This window comes from Pteronotus mesoamericanus, unplaced genomic scaffold (assembly GCF_021234165.1).
Source record: "Pteronotus mesoamericanus isolate MK-2021 breed Mesoamerican mustached bat unplaced genomic scaffold, CSHL_Meso_final contig_164, whole genome shotgun sequence".
NCBI classification, from domain to species: Eukaryota; Metazoa; Chordata; class Mammalia; order Chiroptera; family Mormoopidae; genus Pteronotus; species Pteronotus mesoamericanus.
This window is the reverse complement of record NW_026555065.1, coordinates 26225162-26248950: the sequence shown is the minus strand read 5'-3', so window position 1 is coordinate 26248950 and position 23789 is coordinate 26225162. Positions and strand designations below refer to the sequence as shown.

The window sequence follows — 23789 nt, the reverse complement described above, 5'->3', positions numbered from 1 at the left end:
ACCAGAGACAGTGCAACTACAAAGCAAATAGCATGTACTTTTATCCCCAAAGACCTGGGAAATAAGCACAGACAATATATCCAAGGGCTTAAAATTTATGTGGGAAATAGAAAACAGCTCATCACATGGTAAGCCAAGTAGATGACAATGTAAGATGCAATTAAGAGTAGTGGCAAAATAATTCACCATTACTATTTGTTTAATCCAGTCACTCTGAGTAAAGGTAGCTCCAAGGGAACCATACTCTCCACTCCGGTATCTGGGGAATTCAGGGATTTCCAGCACAAAGACCCATCAGTTGAAGGGCAATGTGACAGAAGATTCAGAGAGATTGGTTGGCTAATGGACAGGGGAATAAATTCTCCCAGAACGCTCCCTGCTCGAACCATTGGAAATGGAGTCGCCCTTCAGATCATCTGTGTGCCTGTTTCTTTTTTCCATTTTCAATTTATAATAACAATAACGACCTAGACATAGGACATTTCCTGGGCTTTAATGACTGTCTGAGGTTAATGGCCCTCAACTGCACCTCAGGCCATCAACCCCTCCCAGCTAGTCATTAATCTCCAGGAAATATCCTGTTCCAGGGTCATTATTGTTTCAATATCAACTATACCTTAAAAGCTTTATGGATTCTGCAAATACAGATCTCTTGCCAATAGAGGTTATAAAACCTGTTTAGAATTCTGAAATTATCTTGAGCTTCACCTTTCAGACATGTTTTGTTCAAAACTACGGTTGGCTTAAGAAAACATTCAACTTTATCTTTGTTTGCATTTTCTCAGGAAAGAGAACCATTAAATACTACAAGGACCCAAATGAAAATCAGTGATGACTGGAAGAAAAAGATCAGCTTTAAAGGGAAACACTCTCTCTCCTGAAGGGTCACATAACTTAGCCTTTGAGAACAGTTATTTGTGAAAATAGCTCCCTAAAATGATATGTATTTTTAAGTGTCACTAGACTACACCCCATGCATAGAATTTTCAAAATACAATCTAATTCTAAAAACTCATTTTTCACTTTCATCAGAAGTACCCATACTTACGCATTAATATTATTACAATAAGCATTCTACCTAAGCATTCAGCAGCTGCTGAAACATGGGGGAAGTACAGCTTCTAGAAGGGGGCAGCTATCAAGGTTCTGATTCAACAGGAATGGGGGAGGATGGCTGCCCAAGAAGCATTTGAGACCTAGAGAGCTGGTATAAACAAAGGAGGAGGACAGGGCAGGCATTTAGAAGAAGCAAATCCAACAATGGTAAGCGGGGCATGCCCCAGTAAACAGGCAGACCATAGAAGCATGTGGACTTGGGCAGGCAGGACATTGGAGACACGGGGAAGCACCAGATGGACCTGGGTCAGGGATGTATGCATGGTGGTTCTGAGAAGAACAGAGTCTAACTACAGAATTAGCCAGAGCTGCATTTTTTTAGTTTTAGACCCTGAAACCAAGGAATAAACTAGATCACTCTTCACAGGAATAGGCACAAGCTGAGCTGCTAGACCAGGAGCACACTCAGAGAAAACAGGAAGGCAGGCTAACCGGATCCTACCCAAGTTAAGATTCCCATGATCCGCAAGGGAGTGGTCCTGGAGCCTGATTCAGAGCTGAATCTATAGCTGTTGGGTGACACACAGCTTTCCACCCCAATATTTCATTTTCAAAAGGAAAACAAAAAACCCTTTTCTTTTAAATTCCAGTTGAAGGGGTTTACTCTAGGTCACATAAATGTGAAAACTGCCGGGTATTAGGAATCAAAGCAGAGAGAAGAAGAAAACAATAACCTCCCAGAATTTTCACATTAACTCTTTATGAGAGGGAAATGAATCATTTAGCTCATAAAAACATGAAATGAGCCCTGGCTGTTATGGCTCAGTGGATTGAGCACGGCCTGCAAACTGAAGGGTCACTCGTTCGATTCCCAGTCAGGGTACATGCCTGGGTTGCAGGCCAAGTCCACAAGTCCACAGTTGGGGGCGTGCAGGAGGCAATGGATTGGTGTATCTCTCCCATATCGATGTTTCTCTCCCTCTCTTTCTCCCTCCCTTTCCCCTCTGTAAAAGTAAATAAATAAAATCTTAAAGACAAAACCATGTAATGATATGTTATTGTTTTCGTACTTGACCATGATTACAACATTTTCTTATCTGTACTAAACTTGATATACAAATTGCTACCGGAATATTTTAACAGTAAGATCAGGAAAATAATAAGACAAAAAATGAATTTGAAACAAATCCTGAGATAAGGACTTGAGTGTAAGTAGTTTATTTGGAGAACCTCTTAGATGATTCTTAAAACTTCCTCACCTACTTGTAGAATTAAAGTTGAGCCAAGAATAGAAGGCACATTTCTTCAGAGGGTTGTGCTGTGAGTCTGTGCCACAATGGCGAAGGTATGTACTAGTGAGCTGGGAGTGCCAAAGGGAAGGATGGGAGCTGCTTCTCCGTTTCCTCAAGATAAGTGAGGTAGGACCAAGCACGCCATGTCCTAACACCCAGGGAATGTGTAACTTCAGGGGCCCAAATCGTACCAGTCCATGGCCCCTTAGGGCCAGGCCACACAACAGGAAGTGAGCAGCGGATGAGTGAGTGAACCAGTCCCTGGTGCCAAAAGGTTGGAGACCACTGTGTTACTTCATACAGCACAGGGTCTTTGCAGGTGTGATTAAGGATCTGGAACTAAGGAGATTATCCTGGGCTATTTAGATGGACTTGAGGAAATCATAAGGGTCTTTATTACAGGGAAGGAGGAGGGCCAGAGCGAGAGAAAGCAATGTGATGACAGAAACAAAGTGAGAGAATCAGATTTGAAGGGTCTATGCTATTGGCAGTGAAACTGAAGGATGGGGCCATGAACTGTAGAAAGCAGGTGGCCCCAGGAAGCTAGAAAAGACAAAGAAGGAGATTCTTTCCTAGAGCTTCCAGACAGAATGCAGCTCCACCAACATCTAGATTTAATCCACTGAGAACCATGTCAAACTTCTGACCTCCAGAGCTGTATAATAAATTTATGTTGTGTTAAGCTGCAAAACCTATGGTAATTTATTACAGCAGCAATTGGAAACTAATACAAGAGAAGGCTTTTAGGAGCTCACTAAAAGATCTTACTATGTGTCCCCTAAAGTATAAGAAATACTCGGAACTGTTGTCTGGCTCTCATCTGCAACATCTAAGGACATGACACAGGCTAACTACCTGCTTTGACAACAGAGACCTAGGGAGCTGGTATAAACAAAGGAGGAGGGCAGGGTAGGTACTTAGAACAAGAAAATCCAACAATGGGAAGCGGGGCATGCCCCAGTAAACAGGCAGACCATAGAGACATGGGGACTTGGGCAGGCAGGATGGTGGAGACATGGGGAAGCCCTGGCTGAGCCTGGCTTTGGGTCAGAGGTCCATGCATAATGGTTCTGATAAGAACAGTGTCTAACTACAGAATTAGCCAGAACTGCATTTTCAGAGAAATTTGTCTACATTCTGGAGCCTGTTTAGACAAGAATACATGAGTGTGTGCTGCCTACATAGGATTATCTTAGTTGTATTCATAAAATCCATTTGCAGGGCCAGCTTCATGGATATGGGACTTGTAGAGTCACACAGGAGCCTGCTTTCAAAAGGAATCCGTACTTGGTTTAATGTTCTGCTGTCACTAACTTGAAATCTTAATTTTTGAGCAAAAAGTCCTATATTTTCATTTGTACTGAGTTCAGCAAATTGTGTAACTAGTGCTGGCCCCATGGAAAGGCCGAAGACCAGAAGAGAAAAGCTGGCAGAGTGACAAAAGTCTTAGTGGCTAAGGGAGAAGCAAGTGAACAGCTTGATTAGATGTGCAATTGCCAGGTCAGAGCTGGCGATTCCAGGTACATCACAACAGTGGTCGGGCAACATCCACAAACCTTGTGAGAGCACCCCCACGAGAAAGAGTCACGTTTATACACCAACCAGGCCATAAGGCACAAGGTGCCTGTGCATAACTATACTAATCAAGTAAGGACTTTAAAGTACCCCCTTCCTGTTCTCCCTAGTAGGTGTATGAAAATGTGGCCAGCTTAATGAAAAGAAGTATTGTATATGCGTTGCATGTGGAAAGAGGTAAGTCAACTAATCCTATTCCCCTTTGCTGCCTTCCCACCTAAAGGTAGGCCTCAGCTGCCAGAGGGAAAAAAACCTCAACTCTACACCAAATTGCAAGCTTTGATTATGACATGGTACTGGATCCTTTGATTACTGAACTGGAACATTGTTTTGAGACTGAAAATAAGCAGAAAATGTCATGAGATTGCCAAATTTTCATTGGTGAAAGAATTAGCCCTGATGAAAATAATTTAAAAGAACAATGGAAGACCAAACCATCTATGGCTTATAATTGTTCAGTGCAACAAGTACATAGCTCAAGGTGAAGAGTTAGGAATAAAAACCCTTTCACTGTAAGTTTGGTAGACGTTGTTCACCATGAAGATTTAATATTGCCTTTATAAATCTAACAGATAATAGATAATATAAAGGGGAAAACTGAAATATACAATTTTCAACAGAAAACAATGATGACTAAAATTTGAACTTCGATTCCAAATGGAAACATAAGGCAATCTCTCTCCCCTCAGATGTCTGATTGTAATGCATAGTATGAGTCAGCACTGGGGCTTATTCCTCCCATCTACCCTTCACTTCCCAGGAATTATCTACTTAAATGCAATGACCATGTCAGTCTTCTACCTAATAAAGTATCTGATGCCTCTTGGGGTGTTTCACGATGAACCCAAAGCCTTGAAGTATGCAGTGCTCCCCGGCTCACTAGCTGTCCCTTCCCCACTATACCACATGTGCTCTTAGAGCACTGATCCCCGATCTTCCGTTATTCACATACCACCTTCGCAATATATGCTGCATTCACGTTCCTCCATAATAATTTTCTTCTTAGTATATTTCTACTAGCCAAGAACTGTTTTACTCAAATAAATTTATTCTTGTTCAAAGATATGTTTTTAAATAGTTTTAATGCACTACTTATAGTTTTGCTCAATACTACACAGTAGAAAGAAGGAAGGAGCTCCTACCCTTCCCAACAGCATGGGTGAAACTGGAGAGCATTATGCTAAGTGAAATAAGCCAGGAGGTAAAAGACAAATACCATATGATCTCATGTATAAGTGGAACCTAATCAACAAAACAAACAAAGCAGTGAAATAGAACCAGAGACATGGAAATAAAGAATAAACTAACAATGACCAGAGGGGAGAGGGATAATTGGAGAAAGAAGGGGAAGGATCAATTCAAGGAACGTGTATAAAAGACTCGTAGACATGGACAACTGTGTGAGAATGACTGAATGTGGGAGGTGGGGAGTGGGTAAGGCAGGGGAGAGTAATGGGGAAAAATGGAGACAACTGTAATTGAACAATAAAAAATAATTATTATTTTCTACTTATATTAAAATTCATTTTTAAAACTAAAAATGTTACATCTGTGTCCCACCTAAAACCATGTTACACCACCTATTTTTCATGCAATATACATTGGGATATGCTACTCTAGACAGAAACTGCAGTGAATAATTTACCACTGAGCATACTGTGCCTTTGAGCCGGTTGTTCCCTCCTCTTGGTATATGCTTTCCTATTATCTGTAAACTTACCCTCTTCCTTTAGGACTCAACTCAGCCCAAAAGATACCTCCCCTTCGAAGCTTCCCTAAATTATATTTATATGTTCCCTTCTGTGTTCCCAAGTACCTTCTACCTGCCAATACTGTAACATTTTATTACGTGATAGTGCCTTATGAAACATACTAGTACTCTAGTCATCTTTGGGTCATTTCATTTTCTAAATCAATACCTACTGGGTACTCATAAAAATGTTTGCTAAATAAATGAAGAATGATGGAATACAGTCATGCACTACATGACATTTGGTCAATGATAGAGTGTATATACAACAGTGGTCCCATAAAATTATAATGGAGCTGAAAATTCCTATCACCTAGAGACATCATGGCTGTCATAACATGATAGCATAGCATTTCTCATGTGTCCATAGCAGTGCTGGTATAAACAAACCTACTGTGCTGCAAGTCATATAAAAGTATAGCACATACAATTACAGTAGTGGGCTATATCATTATTTGTGTGAGTATACTCTATGATCTTTGCACTATGGCAAAACTACCTGAGGACTCATTTCTCAGAACATACCCTTGTCATTAAGCAGCACATGGCTATATATAGCCAAAACTAAGCCAATCATAAGTCATTTATGGTATGAATATTCTAGCATAATACTACTTCTGCTAAACAAAATACATCCCCAAATCTCATATATGAAAGACTTATCTATAATTATTAAATGGGACTAACAAGCATATTTAAAAAGCTGTGTTTCCAGTATACTGCTAAAGAACACAGAAAAACTGAGAAGCTAGTATAAAATTACACCAAATTTCATGATAAATTTTTAATAAACATTTGCTTGCAGAGACTTTATGTATCCTTTTTAGGAATCCTCCATTTATTTATCACTTTCTACCTGCAAATTTTTTAAATTAAAGCTGGAAAAACACATTTAAAATAAAGCAAAGGGTGATTAAAACCTAAATCAAGCATCAGTACTTCCGAATAAATGATCTCATTGAAAACAAAAACAATGCCACTAATATGTAGGGCACACTGAATAACTGGTCCGTAATACCAGCTCCATGGTATAATTAAGGAAATTTCTCCTTCCTATTGTACTTTCCCAGGCTTAGAGAAGAATAAATCAGAAAATGTTGAGGGGTGTGGTTTCAGGTATGGGAGATTTTTTTTTCTAATGTTCTTTTTTAAACCCATCAAGACATTTAATCTCTCTTGTCCTTATTTTCCTCATTTGTAAAATAAAAAGCAGTTGACTGATAAGCTAATGATAGAAATTCAAAATGAAAAAACTCTAACTGCATATTTTGATTATACCTTTAAAAATTAATGACTACACAAATATATTCTTTGAAGTGCTTTTATTGGGGAGGGGGGAAACAACCTGAATGTCTATAAATTTGGTCACAGTGAAACATTTGATGACTACCTCATGTAGATTGAGTTGTGTCCCCAAAATTCCTATATTGAAGTCCTAATCCCTCAGAATGTGACTTTTTTGGAGATAGGGTCTATAAAGAGGTAATTAATTTTAAATGAGGCCATTAGGGCGGACCCTAATCCCATATGACTGGTGTCCTTGTAAGAAGAGGAAATTAGTAGGACACAGACACACACAGAGGGAGGACCATGTGAGGACACAGAGAGCACGGCCGTCTGCGAGCCCAGGAAAGCAGCCTCAGGAGAAACGACCCGACCAGCTCCTATCAGTACTCACAGCCTTCAGAACAGGGAGAAAATAACTGTCTGTGGTTTAAACCACCCAGTCTGCAGTACTTTGCTATGGCAGCCCTGGCTAATTCATACAGGGCCTCTCCTGGCCCTCAATAGGAGACAGATATGTAAAAGGAAAAATCGTATAAGAAGAAAGGAATTGTGAAGCAAATATGGATATAATCAACGAGGAGAATTTTATGCAGTGAATGAAATAATAGTTGTAGAGAGTGTGTAGCTACCTGGAAAATGTTTGTAAAAATATTAAATAAAAGGCAAAATACAGCAATATATCTGTTCTATAATAACTATAAAAAGTGATTTGGCCATAGACAAAAAGTAGAAGAAACGGAAAAATACAGGTTTTTTGCTAAAGTGAGATCCTTGGCGAACTTTGTTTTTTTTTTAATTGCTATTCTAGTAGCAAGAGTGCAATAAATTTAAAAACATTTAATTTTAAAATATTTTATACATAATTTTTTTTGCTAATTCAAACTAATTCAAACATTAATTTATTGCTAATGGTGCTCTCTCTCTCTCTTTCTCTTTTTCTCTCTCCTTCACATTTCTGTTGAAGTTATTGCTTTTGAGAAAACTATTCTGAGAAGATTCTGAAAGGAAATTCAAAGAAAGTTTATGAGCATTGTACAGAAATAATCACTAAAAATAAGTAGGTACATAAGGAAAATAGCATAATTAATTCTGTCTTCAAAAAGCAGTGACCTAAAATGAGGTTCTAGAGCCTTGCGTGGATATGAGCCTCAAAATTGGGCTCATTCATAAAAATTATTTAAGAAAAATTTGTCAAAGTAACATGCAGACAAGCAAGTTGACTAGAAGAAATAGCTCTCGTCCCCATGAGACAGCAGGAAGGCCAGGGCCCACGCACCGCCTCTCCTCAGGGCTCACGTCCCTGGCCAGTCCCCTCCCGGCAGAAGGGCAGAGGCCCAGCAAACAGCCTGAATGCCCAACCTGGAAAAAGAGAGGGTGTTTTCAGAACAGATTTCCACACAAAGGCCACTGCATTCCTGGCGACAACACAGCAAAATCTGACATCTCTCAGCGACTCTTCTATGCAGGGCAAGGCCTCGCCTGAAAAAGTTAACAAGGTGAAAACAGCTGCTTGAAAGCTGTACTGGGTGTTAGTCAAGCCACCTCCTGGGGAGAAGGAAGGCTTATATCAACGACTTTAATTTGTCCCCAAGGTCCTGTTTTTACCTTGACTTAGCAATTCTCACTCACAGCAATCTGTTGTCCTCATCTCACAGAAGGCTCCAACCTTGGGGTTCTGCTTTTCCTACGGGCTTGCCTTTGGTAGCCCCTCAAGGAGAAAAGCTCCCCAGGAAGGAGAGAGAGCTTTATTTTTATCCCAGTTAAAGTCCCTATCCAATCCATTAATAGCAACGATAACCTTGGTCCAGGGCATTTCCTGGAGAAGCTATAACCTGCTGGGGTTAATGAACTCTCCCTACCATTAATTCCTGCGAGAGGCCATTGGCCTGAATTGTTACTTAATTACTCTTCTGTGTACAGCTTCATAAAGCAATGAAATGCCTTCTTTCAGGAAGAAGGGAGATGGTAATGGGGGTCATCAGAGGCCATTAATTTTACAAATAGTTTGTTAGAAACTACAGTGTGTTAAGAAGTCACTCTGGACCACAAATCAACTCTATGTGGTCCTTATTAAGTCAAGATCTGAAACCTTCCAGGTTAATATGATTCACACACACATAAAAAGTTACAAACAGTGAAGAATCTGGCCCAAATATACATACTCCAGTATGCAGAAACATATTCATTATATGTATTCTGAAATTGATTTTATAATATCTTCCTCTTCTAGTTCCTATGCCTAAGGTTGGCAGAAAAGACTCAATGGGGCCAATTTGAGACGTCATGAACTTTTCCCAGCTAAAAATCTCTTTGGGGTAATTTCCCAGTGTTTTAGGGAGATTCTCCCTCACCATAGCTCTCTTCTTTTACAGAAGGTCAGAGGTGCAGGGAAAATCTCTGAATCCTTAAGGTGTCGAAGGAAGGGCTTCGGGTCTTCATGCCTCCTCTTGCTGTTCCTGGGCCCTAGGACCTTCCAGGCTACGTGATGGCCCATGCTGCTACTCACCATAGACTTTGCTATTGACCATGATTGTGAAGTCTGTGGATTGTGCGTCCATCTCAGCAAGACCTAAGGTGTCCCATTTACTAGGCCTCATAACACACCTACACCACTGAGTTGGAAATGCTCACCTGCTTTCTCTGCACCACCCTATTTAAAACGGCAACATGATGCATACACACAATGTGCACTGCATTTCCTCTTACCCCTTCATTCATTTGTTTCTTCCGAGCATTGTCCTCTTTTATCACACCAAATAAAAATAAACTTACACATTTACTTGTCATTTGTGCTACCCATCCCCCCACATACACACCCTTAGAATGTAAATTCCATGAGGGCAGATGCTTTTGGCTGTTTTGTTCACTCTGACTGCCTAGTGCTTAGAAGAGTGCCTGGCGTACATAGATGCTCTTTCAATGTTTCAGTGTTTGTTGAATGAACGAATGGTTAATTTGCTATGTGATGGGATTAGACTGCTGGACTTAGGACCCAGAATTTCCCTATTAGTCACACTTGGGCAGGGAGGAAGCTCAGCCTGCCAGAGAAATAGAAAGAAGGGGCTAACCCTTCATATACCCAGAACTCAGACCCATTAAACCTATTGCTACCAGAGGAAAGACTTGGCCATGAAACACAGGCACCCATATAGGGTCTGAATTCTGCACCAATGATGAGAAACCATTGTCATTCTCCCCACTGTGACACGCTGCCCCACCCAACCAACGTCAATAGCAGAGCCATGACTACTTGGAAGGTTCCGAGATTCTATTGGATAGTTCCAGTGGCGAAAGATTAGACTCTACAGAAGAAAATTGACTAGGGCAGAATCAGAAAGACCATACACATCAGAAGGGAGGTGGAGTTTGTTGAAGTAATGAAGAAAAGGAGGAAACTAAGACGCAGAATGAGCCCAATTACTTAATTCTGCTTGGTTTTTCTTTGCCTAATTTAATACTAAGGATCTCAATACCTAGGGATCCTTGCAGAGGCCAGGCTAGAGAGCAGAGAGATTACTCTCTAGGGTGGTTAGGTACCTAAGCCATTTCCATGGGGCCTTAAATAAAGCAGCTAAGCCTAGAGCAAAAAGAGATTTAGCACAATTGATAAACTTTATTGATTCTTACTGCTGTATATAAATTTCCAAAAGGTTTTGGTTGGCGAACCATCTCTGAATATATCTGCTAACAAGACATACATTGAATTTGCCAACATTATCCCTCTATTGTCATTGTATCCTTACTGAGGCATAATCAGATCACAGGGAGAAGAATCAAAAGGCTGGGTTTTGACGTGGCCAAAATGAGAAGACTGGGGGGAGGAAACGAGTTAATTTTGCCCCTGTATTTTAGGACTCTTGGCTACTTACTTTTTTTTTACAAATGGAAATATTCCCCCAATTCATTAGATACAACTCTGCTGGTATTTTAGGGGATCTACAATGGAAGAACACAAGGAAAATCAGCTAGATTACGAGTAAGTAATCGTGGTCATGCAAAACCACATCCTAGGACTGAGATGTGAAGCAGGTCTGCTACTTGATGCTCTCCCTCATCTTCTAATCCCCTCTCTCTTTCTACTTCTGTCTACCCATCCTCCACTGCACTGTACCCCAAGGACTCTATACTGTTTTGAAGTGAGAACATTTGTAAATCCACTGTCCGAGCCAGTCTTTCCAAAGTAGGATTTTCTTTTCCAAAATCATCCCATTCCTACTCAACAGTCCTTCTGTCTCACCACCTTATTCCTGGTTAACCATTTCAATTAATTAATTGACACACAGAAAAAGAAAAGTTTATTGAGAGCTTCCCATGTGACAAGGTACCCTTTCTGGACTACTCTAGCATTACCATTCTTTTTTTTAATTTACTTCAAAGAAGATGTTTGCATTTTTATTACATATTTGGGGGTGACTTTGGTAAATAAAATTATATAGGTTTCAAGTGTACAAGACTATAATACATCATCTATATATTGCATTGTGTGTTTACCACTCAAAGTCAAATCTCCTTTTGTCACCATATATTTGACCCCCTCCCTTTGGCCTTTACTATCTCCCCCCAGTCCCGCTTCCCCTCTGGTAACCACCAGCCTATTGTCTGTCTGTTTTTTGTTTGTTTCTTTGTCTATTTATCATTTTCAGTTTTATATCGCACATGAGTGAAGAAATCATATGGTCTTTAATTTTTTTCATCTAGCTTATTATATTTAGCATGATATTCTCAAGATCAATCCATGTTCTTATACACGAGAGTATTTCACCTTTTCTTAGGGCTGAGTAGTATTCTGTTGGATATTTGTACCACATCTTCTTTATCCAATCATCTATTGAAGAACACTTCAGCTTCTGTATCTTGGCCACTGTGAATAATGCTGCAATGAACACAGAGGCGCATCTATATTTACACATTAATGTTTCCAAATTTTTCAGGTAGATACACAAAAGAAGCATTGCTGGGTCACATGGTAACTCTGTTATTAATTCTTTGGGGCACCTCCATCCATACTGTTTTCTGCATTGACTGTACCAATTTACTCTCCTGCCAGCAGTGAATGAGGATTGATGGGGTACCCTGTTCCCACAGAGCCCCACCCTAGGTTGCTGCAGTTGGAGGAAAATAAGTTGTTCCAGACACTTTCGGTCTGCTAGGAAAAGGGGGTGGTGATTCCCTTTAGTGGAGAATGCACCAAGCCCTTCTCTTGAAGTGGCTTTTATTGAGAACGAGATGTGCAGGGATAAACAGCATGCAAAGCTCATCAATCAATGTCAAAAGGCTATGACTGAAGGAACACAGAGATTTGCCTCAGGTCAGGGTCTGGTAGCTAGGGTGGTGCCAGGTCAGCCCTGTAACCTGAGAAACTGATCACATTCTATGCTCGGTCCCGAACATCAGTACTCATTAACTCAAGGGCATTCTTAGCAAAGTAAGTTTCATAGGGTTTAATGCATTCCTTTTCCAGGCCTTATTGTCCCCAGGAACCCCCTGATCTAGATCAGGGCTGTACCTGCCTTTAGTATTGTTTCACTGACCTGGTCAGGTGGCGGGCAGAGCAGCCAAGGGATAAAGAGACTTCTTTGAGATAGAATGAGGACTCTGGCCATGACAAAGCAGGAGGTGAGGGTCTTTTACCTCTACTCTGTGTCCCCCAAGTCCTTCCCTGATGGCCCCCATGCGACTGCACTCTCTTAGGTTGACCTTGCCATCGAAGGGTCTTACCCATCACTGATTAACCAGCCATCCTCTGGAGCCAAGCCGGGTGATGTGAAGGGGAGACAAAACCTGCCAGGGGGATAGGTTTTGTCTCCTCAGTGACCTATTTTCCCTCCTTGCTCAGCTCCAGCCTTGGGGCCCTCTTGCCTGTCAGTGAGGCTACAGTCCCTGAAACCAGGCGGGATGGTTCCCAGCAGAGGATAATTTCTTCTCCATAACATTTCTAACATATTGCTATTTGCCTTGTTGATGATAGCCATTCTAACAGCTGTGAGGCAGTATCCTGTAGTTTTGATTTGCATTTCCCTAATAGCTAATGATGTTGAGCATCTTTTCATATATCTGTTGACCATTTGTATATCTTCTTGGGAGAAGTGTCTGTTCAGGTCCTCTGCCCATTTTTTTTAATTGAACTTTTGATGTTGTTATTCAGTTTTATGAGTTCTTAATGTATTTTGGATATTAACCCCTTGTTGAAGGTTTTGTTTGCAAGTATCTTTTCTCATTTGGTTGATTACATCTTTGTTTTGTTGACAGTTTCTTTTACTATGCAGAAGCTTTTTAGTTTGACATAGCCCTCATTCACTTATTTTTGCTTTTGTTTCCTTTGTTTTGAGGTCAAAATCATAACTTCTCTAAGATCAAAGCCTGTAAGTTTTGTACCTGTGTATTCATCTATGTAATTTATTGTTTTGGGCTTGAATTTAGGTCTTTGATCCATTTTGAGTTAATTTTTGTATGTGGTAATACATAGCAGTCAACATTCATTCTTTCGCATGTGGCTTTCCAATTTTCCCATTTATTGAAGAGGTTTTCTTTTCTCTAGTGTATGTTTTTGCCTCCTTTGTTCAAGGTTACTTACCCATATACACATGGGTTTATTTCTGGGCTCTCAATTCTGTTCCATTGGTCTATGTGTCTGTTTTTCTGCCAATACCATACTTTTTTGATTATTGTCACTTTGTGGTAAAATTTGAAGTCAGAGAATGTGATACCTTTGGCTTTGTTTCCCCCAACCCTTCAGGACTGCTTTAGCTATTCAGAGTCTTTCATGGTTTCACATAAATCTGATGATATTTTTGTCCCATTTCTTTAAAAAATACCACTGGGAATTCAGTGGAGATTGAATTAAATCTATGTATTACTTTAGGTAATATGGCCATTTTAACTATGTTGATTTTCCAAGTCCATGAACGCAAAATATCTTATTATTTCTTTATATTTTCTTTAATTTCTTTTAATAATGTCTTATAGGTTTCAGTATGTAGGTCCTTCACATGCTTTGTTATGTTTATTCCCAAGAATTTCATTCCTTTTGTTGCAATTGCAAAGGGAATTTTTAAATTTATTTTTCTTAAATTGTATTGCTAATACATTGATTTTGTACCTTGCAACTTTACTGTATTATCTTACTATATGTTTATTATTTCTAATAGTTATTGGTGGAGTCTTTAGGGTTTTCTATATAAAGAATCTTGTCATCTCCAAAAAAATGACATTTATACTTCTTCATTCCATATTTGGATACTTTTTATTTCTTTCTCTTGCCTGATGGCTCTGGCTAGGATTTCCAGTACTATTTTGAACAGCAGTGGCAAGGGTAGTCATCCTTGTCTTGTTCCTGATCTTAGAGGAAAAGCTTTCAGTTTTTCATCATTGAGTATGCTATTAGCTAAACAGTTGTCTTCTATGGCTTTTATTATATTAAGGTACTTTGCTTCTTACTCATTCTACTGAGTCTTTTAATCATAAATGAATGTTGTATCTTGTCAAATACTTTTTCTGTGTCTATTGATATGATCATATAATTTCTATCCTTTATTTTGTTAAGGTGGTGTAGCAATTGATCAATTTGCATATGTTGAACTGTCCTTGAGTCCCTGGAATGAACCCCAGTTGATCGTACTATATTATCTTTTTTATATATTGTTGTATTTAATTTGCTAGTATTTTGTTTTGGATTTTTGCATCTTTATTCATCAGAGATGTTGGTCTATACTTTTTGTGTGTGTGTTATTCTTGCCAGGTTTCAGTATCAGGGTAATGTTGGCCTCAAAAGATGTGTTAGGAAGTATTGCCTCTTCAATTTTTTTGAAAGAGTGTAAGAAGGATAGGTAGTAATTCTTTGAATAATTGATAGAATTCACTATTAAAGCCATCTGGTCCTGGACTTTTACATTTGGGGAGGTTTTTGATGGTTGTTTCCATTTTCTCACTGTTGATCAGTCTGTTTAGATTTTCCAGATAATCATGATTCATTCTACAAAGGTTACATATTTTTAAGAACAGAACAATTCTTCTAGGTTTTTGAATTTGGTGGCATATAGGCTTTTATATTCTTGTATGACCTTTTGTATTTCTGTGGTGTCTGGAGTAACTTCTCCTCTTTCATTTCTGGATTTATTTGAGTTTTCTTTTTTATTTTCTTAGTGAGTCTAAGGGGTTTATCAATTTTATAAATCTTTTCATAGAACCAGTTCTTTGTTGTATTAAGTTTTTGTATTGTCTTTTTGTTCTCAATTTCAATCAATTCTGCTCTAATTCTTATTATTTCCTTCTTTTGGTTAATTTTGGGCTGCATTTGTTCTTTTTCTAGTTCTTTAAGATATAATATTAGGTGATTTATTTGGGATTTTTCTTGTTTCCTGACAGCATGTAATAATATAAACTTTCCCCTTATTATTGTTCTTGCTGCATCTTAATAGATTTGATGTGTTGTATTGTCATTCTCATTTGCCTCTATGTGTTGTTTTTAACTATATTTTATTGTTTATGCTATTGCTGTTGTTTCAGTTTTCATACCTTTGCTCCCCTCTACAAAGACCCACTACTCCCTCAGGTAAACTCCACACCATAGTCTATATTCATGGGTCATGCATATATGTTCTTTGGCTACTCTGTTCCCTATGCTGTACTTTACATACCCGTGACTATTCTATAACTACCAATTTATACTCTTAATCTTTTCACCTTTTTTTTTTTGCCCATTCCCCCAACTTCTTTCTCATCTGGCAACTATCAAAATATTTTCTGTATCTATAACTCTGTTTATCTTCTACTTGTTTATTCTGTTTTTTAGTTTCAATTGTTGATAGGTATGTGTTTATTTGCCTTCATATTGTTCATATTATTTTATCGTTTCTTCTTAAAGAAGACCCTTTAACATTTCATATAATACTGTATTGGTGGTGATGAACTCCTTTAGCTTTTTCTTGTCTGGGAAGCCCTTTAACTGTTCTTTGATTCTAAATGATAATTTTGCTGGGTAGAGTAATCTTGGAAGTATATTCTTGTTTTTCATCACTTTGAATGTTTCTTGCCAATTCCTTCTAGCCTGCAAAGTTTTTTGTGAGAGACCAGCTGACAGTCTTATGGGAGCACCCTTGTAGGTAACTAACTGTTTTTCTCTTGCTGCTTTTAAGATTCTCTCTTTGTCTTTAACCCTTGGCATTTTAATTTTAATGTGTCTTGTGGTGGGTCACTTTGGGTTCATCTTGTTCGGGACTCCGTACTGCCTGGACTTGTATGTTTGTTTCCTTCACTAACTCAAGGAAGTTTTCCGTCATTATTTTTTCAAATTGGTTTCTGATTTCTTGCACGTTCTCTTCTCCTTCTGGCACTCCCATGATGTGAATGTTGAAATGCTTGAAGTTGTCCTAGAGTCTCCTTACACATTTTCGTTTTAATTCTTTTTTCTTCTTGCTCTTCTGATTGGGTATTTTTTTCCTTCCTTATATCCCAAATTGCTGATTTCACTCAGTTTCATCCGCTCAACTGTTGTTTCCCTGTAAATTGTTCTTTGTTTCAATTAATGTATCTTTCATTTCTGACTGCATATTTTTATACTATTGAGGTCCTCACTAAGCACCTTGAGTATTCTTATAACCAGTGTTTTGAACTCTGTATCTACTACATTGCTTGTCTCCACTGTGTTTAGTTCTTTTTCTGGAGTTTTGTTCTGTTTTTTCATTTAGCCCATGTTTCTTTGTCTGCTCATTCTAGCAGCCTCTCTGTGTTTTTTCTATGTATTATGTAGAGCTGCTACATCTCTCAGGTTTGGTAGAGTGGCCTAATGTAGTAGGTGTCCTGTAGAGTCTTGTACCATAGCTTCCCCTATCATCCAAGCTGGGTACTTAAGGTGGGCCCACTGTGTGGTCTGTGTACATCCACCCCTTGTAATTGAGCCTTGATTATTATTGGCATGTCCAAGGTCAGCCGCTGACTCCATTCTGTCCAGGGTCACACAGCATAAGCTACTAAGAGATCTGCAGATGGCTGCTACTCTGCTGGGCAGAGAGGTGCCCCAGTAAGGCTAAGCTATGAACCAAGGCCAACTGCTGCTATTACCAGGCCTGGGACAACGGAGCAAGAGGTACAGGGTCACTGAAGGCAGAGGCTGCTTGTTTAAGAGAATTTAGGAAAATCTGAAGCAAGTACAAAGACAAGCCATTTGTACGGAAGAGCCACTGGAAACAGCTTGGATGGGCCTGAAAATTGGGTGGGGCAGGGCCTCAGGGAATCACCAAGGTGGGGTAAACAGTGTGAGCCATGTTAATGGAATCTCAGATAAGGCACCGCCTGCTAGTTCTGTGGCTCTATGGCTCTCTAGGGGGAGGTCTCAGAAAAGAAACAATGGCCTCTGTCAGCACTTTTGTCTGGAAGAAAACTCCCCTCAGCTCCCACCCTGATGCCAGACAGTTCATTTCCTCTCCATATGTCTCTGATGCCTTTCAATCCGCTGCCCTCGACCCCCGCCCACTGGAGCTCAGTGGGAGTGAGTCTAAGTAAGTCTGTGTGGGGGCCATTAAAGGGGAGCTGCCTGAGACTCCAGTAGTTTCCATCTTCCACAGCCTCAATCGCCACTGGTTTTTACAGCCAGAAGTTATGGGGACTTCTCTTCCTGGCACGGAAGCCCTTGGCTGGGTGGCCTGGTATAGGGCTGGGACCCATTGCTGCTCAGATGTTCCTTCTGATTTTTACCTACCACACATGGGTGTGAGACCAGCCTGTGCCACATCTCCACCCCTTCTACCAGTCTCAGTGTGTTTCATTCTTTAATTCTATAGTTGGTTTCATCTTTAATTCTATAGTTGTAGAACTTCCACTCAGCTCAATTTTTGATGGTTGTGAATGATGGTTGTTCTATAGTTTAGCTGTAATTTTGACGTGATTGTATAAGGAAGTGTGCCGTGTTTTTCTATGTATCTTTTGACCTCTCTTTTTATTTCTTCTTTGACTCAGTTGTTTCTTAGTAACATCTTGTTTAATCTCCACATATATTTTTTTTCCTGCTTGCTTTGTGCAGTTTTCCAAATTCAGAGCAATGTGATCAAAGAATATACTTGGTATGATTTCAATCTTCTTAAATTTGTTGAGACTAGTTTTGCATCCCAACATATGGTCTATCCTTGAGACTGTTTCATGTGCACCAGAGAAGACTGTATTCTGGCATTCTGGCATTCTGGAATGAAAGGCTCTGTAAATGTCAATTATGTCCATTTGGTATAATTTGTCACTCAAAGCCAGTATCTTATTGATTTTCTGTTTAGATGATATATGCATAGTTGTAAATGGAGTATTTATATCCCTACTATAATCGTGTTTTTGTCCATTTTTTCCTTTAACTTTTTTAGTAGTTGCTGTATATATTTTGGTGCTCCCTGATTAGGTGCATATATATTAAGAAGTGTTGTCTTCTTGATGTATTGTCACCTTTATCATTATAAGATATCCACTTTTGTCTGTTACTTTTTAATCTTGAAATCTGTTTTGTCAGATATAAGTATAGCACACCCACATTTCTCCGGATGCTATTTTCTCAGAGAATCTTTTTTCCACCCTTTCACTTTGAGACTATATCTGTCCTTGCAGCTGAAATATGTCTTCTGAAGGCAGCATGCGGTTGGGTTTTGTTTTCTGGTCCAATCTGCTACTCTGCCTTTTTATTGCTAAGTTCAGTCCATCTACATTTAAGGTGATTATTGATGTATGAGGATTTCCTGTAGCCATTTTATCTCTTGTTTTCTGTTTGCTCTGTGTCACCATTTTTTTTCTTGTATATCTGTCTGTTGCTTTAATTTGGTAGTATTCTTTGATTTTTTTCCTGTTTTCTATTTTTTTATGTAATGTGTCTCGTTTTGGGGTTTTTGTTTGTGTGGCTACCACTGGGTATATGCAAAAGAAATGTCATATATGCAGTAGTTCTTTTTCTTCTGAATGCTTCTTATCTCCATTCCCCTTTGCAAATTCAGAACTATACTCCCATCCTTTTTATGTGTTTATTGTGCCAAATTATCCTTATTTATACTGTGAGTTTGTTCCTGAATTGCAGTAGCTATTGTCTTCTTCTTCTCTTTATTTTAAATGTTTTACTTCCTTTAACCTTTATATGTAAATGAATAATAACCATTTGTGAAAAGGGTTTGCAATATCGTGCTTCTGTTTGTCGGTTCATTGTCTTACTTATAGTTTTGTATCCTTTAATTTATTTTTTATTTGTTTCAAGAAAAATTAACCCCATTCAGTCTCCTGTAATGGAGATTTTGTGGTGGTAAATTCCTTCTGCTTCTGTAGATCTGGAAAAACATTTCTCCTTCATATCTAAAAAATAACTTTCCTGGATATATTAATTTGGGGTGCTAGTTTCTCTCTTTCAATAGTTTAAGTGTTTGATTCTACTCTCTCCTAGCTTGTAGGGTTTCTGCTGAGAAATCTGATGATAAGCTAATGGGCTTAACTTTATAAGTTACTGTCTTCTTTTCCTTAGCTGCCTTAAGAATTCTTTCTTTACCATTAATTTTTGAGTTTTAATAGAATGTGCCTTGGAGAAAGTTTTTTGGATTGAGATAATTAAATGTTCTGTTTGTTCCTGGATTCAAGTATCTAGCCCTTACTAGAGGTTTGGTAAGTTTTCATCAAGCATTTGCTTTTTTTTTTTAATTTAATAATTATTTTATTTTTTTCCATTACCATTTAGTCTCCTTATACCCACCTTCCCAACAATCACCTCATTTTTTTCATGACCATGAGTCCTTTTTCCTGTCTGCTCAATCCCTTCACCCTTTAACCTCCTTCCGCCCCCAGCTGTCATCCTGCTCTCCTATGAGTCTGTCCCCATTTTCCGTGTTAGTTCAGTTTGTTCATTAGACTCTGTATTTGTCTTTCTCTGACTGATTTATTTCACCTAACATTCTCCAGGTCTATCTAAACTGTCACAAAAGGTAAAATTTTCTTTTTTATGGCTGACTAACATTCCATTGTGTAAATGCCCATAGTTGTTTTAGCCACTTACCTGCTGATGGACACTTAGGGCTGCTTCCATATCTTGGTGATTGTAAATAATGCTGCATTTAACATTGGGGTGCCCATGTTCCTTCAAGTTAGTGTTTTAGGTTCCTTTGGATATATTCCCAGAAGTGAAAAAGCCAAATCAAAAAGCAGATCTATTTTTCATTTTTTGAGTAATCCCCATACTGCTTTTCAGAGTGGCTGGACCAATCTGCATTCCCACCAACAGTGCAAAAGTGTTCCTCTTTCTCCACATCTTGACCAGCACTTGATGTTTGTTGATTTATTGATGATGATAGCCATTCTGAAACGTGTGATATGGTATCTCATTGTGGTTTTAATTTGCATTTCTCTGATAATTAGTGACATTGAGCACTTTTTCATACATCTATTGGCCATCTGTATGTCTTCTTTGGAGAAGTGTCTGTTCAGGTCCTTGGTCCATTCTTTAATTTGGCTTTTGTTTGTTTGTTTGGTGTTGAATTTTGTTAAGTTCTTTATAAATTTTGGATATTAACCCCTTATCAGATATATCAGCAAATATGTTCTCCCATTCTGTGGGTTGTCTTTATTTTGTTGATATTTTCCTTTGCTGTGCAAAAACTTTTTAGTTTGATATAGTCCCATTTGTTTATTTTTTTTCTTTTCTTTCCCTTACCTGGGGAGATATAGCCAATAAAATATTGCTATGCACAATGACCCAGATTTTGTTGCTTATGTTCTCATCTACAGTTTTTATGGTTTTGAGTTTAACATGTAAGTCTTTGATCCATTTTGAATTTATTCTTGTGTGTGGTATAATAAGATGATCTAGTTTCATTTTTCTGCACGTATCTGTACAATTTTCCCAACACCACTTATTGAATAAACTATCTTTAGTCCACTGTATGTACTTGCTTCATCTGTCAAATATTAATTGACTATGAAGGTGTGGCCTTATAACTGATTACTATAGCCTTATAGTATAGTTTGATATTAGGTAGTGTGATTCTTCCAACTTTATTTTTCTTTCTTAGGATCACTGTTGCTATGCAGGTCTTTTGTGGTTCCATATAAACTTTTTAAAGATTTGTTCTCGTTCGGTGAAATACATGGTTAAAATCTTGATAGGAATTTCTTTGAATCTATATATTGCTTTGGATATTGTGGACATTTTAATGATGTTAATTCTTCTCATCTTTGAACACAGTATGTTTGTCCACTTATTTGTATCTTTTTAATTTCCTTCTTCAGTGTCTTATAATTTTCCAAGTATAGGTCTTTTACATCTTTGTTTAGGTTTATTTCTAGGTATTCTATTCTTTTTGTAGTATTTGTGAATGGGATTGTTTTCTTAATTTCCCTTTCTTTAGTTTATTATTGGCATATAAAAATGCAACTGATTTTTGGATATTAATTTTTTATCCTGCTAATTTCTGAGTTCATTTATTAGTTCTAGTAATTTCCTGATGTAATCTTTGGGATTCTCTATGTACAGTATCATGTCATCTGCAAATAAAGACAGTTTTACTTTTTCCTTTCCTATTTGAATGCTTTTTATTTCTTCTTCTGTCTGATTACTGTGGCTAGGTCTTCCTTTACTATGTTGAATAAGAAAGGTGAAAGCAAACATCCCTGTCTTGTTTCCCTTAAGGAGAAGACTTGTAGTTTCTGCCCATTCTGAATGATGCTGGCAGTGGGTTTGTTATATATGGCCTTTATTATGTTTATGTATATTCTTTCTAATCCCACTTTACTGAGAATTTTTATCACAAATGGGTGCTGGATTTTATCAAATGCTTCTTCCACATCTATTGATATAATCATGTGGTTATCCCTCATTTTGTTGATGTGGTAGATCACATTTATTGATTTGCGAATGTTGTGCCAACCTTGCATTCCCAGAATAAATCCCACTTGATCATGGTGTATGGTCTTTTGATGCATTGGTGCATTTGGTTTGCTAATATTGTGTTGAGGATTTTAGCATCTATGTTCATCAGGGATATCGGCCTATAATTTTCTTTCTTTGCAGTGTCTTGATCTAAAATTCCCTCCTCTTGAATTTTATGAAACAGTTTGAAAAGGAGGGGTGTTAGTTCTTCTCGGAATGCTTGGTAAAATTCACCTTGAAGCCATCTGATCCAGGGCTTTTCTTTTGGGGGAGTTTTTTTTATTACTGCTTTAATTTCACTAGATGTGTAGTCTATCTATTCAGATTCTCTGATTCTTCCTGATTTAATTTTGGAAGATTGTATGTTTCTAGGAATTTATCCATTACATGCAGGTTGTCAGTTTCTTGGCATATAGTTGTTCACAATATTTTCTTACAATCCTTTGTATTTCTTTGGTGTCAGTTGTTATTCTCTTTCATTTCTGATTTTACTTACTGTGGTCCTCTCTCTTTTTTTCTTGATGAGTCTGATTAGAGTTTTGTCAATTTTGTTTATCTTTTCAAAGAACCAGCTCTTGGATTTATTGATCTTTTGTATCACTTTTTTGACTCTGTTTTGTTTGTTTCTGCTCTGATCTTTATTATTTCCTTCTTCCTATTCATTTTGGGCTTTGTGCGTTGTTCTTTTTCAAGTTCTTTGAAATGTAAAGTTAGATTGTTTATTTGAGCTTTTTCTTGTTTTTGAAGATAGGCCTGTAATGCTATGAATTTCCCTCTTAGTATTGGTTTCTTAGTGTCTCGCAGATTTTGGATTGTTTTGTCCTCATTTTCATTTGTTTCAAGGCATTTTTAGATTTCTTCCTTGATCTCATTGTTGACCCATTCACTGTTTAATAATATGATATTTCGTTTCCATGTCTGCATGTTTTTCAGTGTTCCTGTGATTGATTTCTAGTTTCATAACATTGTGGTCAGAGAAGATGTTTGATATGATTTTAATCTTCTTGAATTTATTGAGACTTGTTTTGTGTCCTAACATGTGTTCTATCCTAGAAAACATTCCATGTGCACTTGAAAAGTATGCACATTCTTCTGCTTTGGGGTGAAAGGCTCTGAAGATATCAAATAAACCCATTTGATCTAATGTGTCATAGAAAGCCACTGTCTGTTGATTTTCTGCCTGGAAGACCTATCCATTGAAGTCGATGGGGTGTTAAAATCCCCAGCTATGATTGCTTTCTATCTCTTCTTGGGTGTTTTCTTCTACCTTGTCTTCCAAATCACTAATTCAGTTCTTTGGTTCATCTAATCTATTATTTATTCTTTCCAGTGTACTATTTATTCCAGATATTGCATTCTTTATTTCTGGCTAGTCTTTTTTATGCTTTCTTTGTATTTTTTTATGCTGTTGAGTATTCTTATAATCATTACCTTGCAGTCTCTATCTGATAAATTGCTTCCCTCCATTTCATCTAGCTCTTCTGGAGAATTCTCTTGTCCTTTCATTAGGCATCTGTTTCTTTGTTTTTCTATCTTAGCTGGTTCTTTGTATTTGTTTTTGTGTATTAGGTAAATCTGCAAAAACGCGGGTGTAGATCTTTGTCTGATGTTGCTTCTAATTGGCCCTGGACAACCTGTTCAGAGCTATCAGTGATCTACAGCATGTGGCTCCCTCTGCTGATCATCTTTGAGTGCAGAAAAAAACAGGTTACATACCAAGGCCAGGTTTTATCAGCACTGGGCCCTAGGAAGGGTCAGCTGAAGTCTCATAGAGCTCCCAGAGATCCACCTTAGTTGTTAAACTAATCAATGATATAGCCTCAAGCTGTAATCAACCACCTGGCTTAATCTCCACAGGGTAGGGCAGAGTAATTCCTTTGGGTGGGGCTATTGCTTCTCCTCAGGTTGATGCCATATGAAGAGGAGTGCTTTACCTGTTAAAGATGCAGTATGGGGA

General features: G+C 38.3%; 1 protein-coding gene across 1 annotated transcript in view; it reads left to right on the top strand.

Annotated features, from left to right (window-relative positions):
* Positions 1-23789, top strand: part of TMCO5A (transmembrane and coiled-coil domains 5A) — a 54895-nt gene that overhangs the window by 11549 nt on the left and 19557 nt on the right. Inside the window, exon 2 of the mRNA XM_054564094.1 lies at positions 10892-10936. Coding sequence (XP_054420069.1) covers positions 10892-10936 — 45 coding nt within the window. The remainder of the gene's footprint in view (positions 1-10891; positions 10937-23789) is intronic.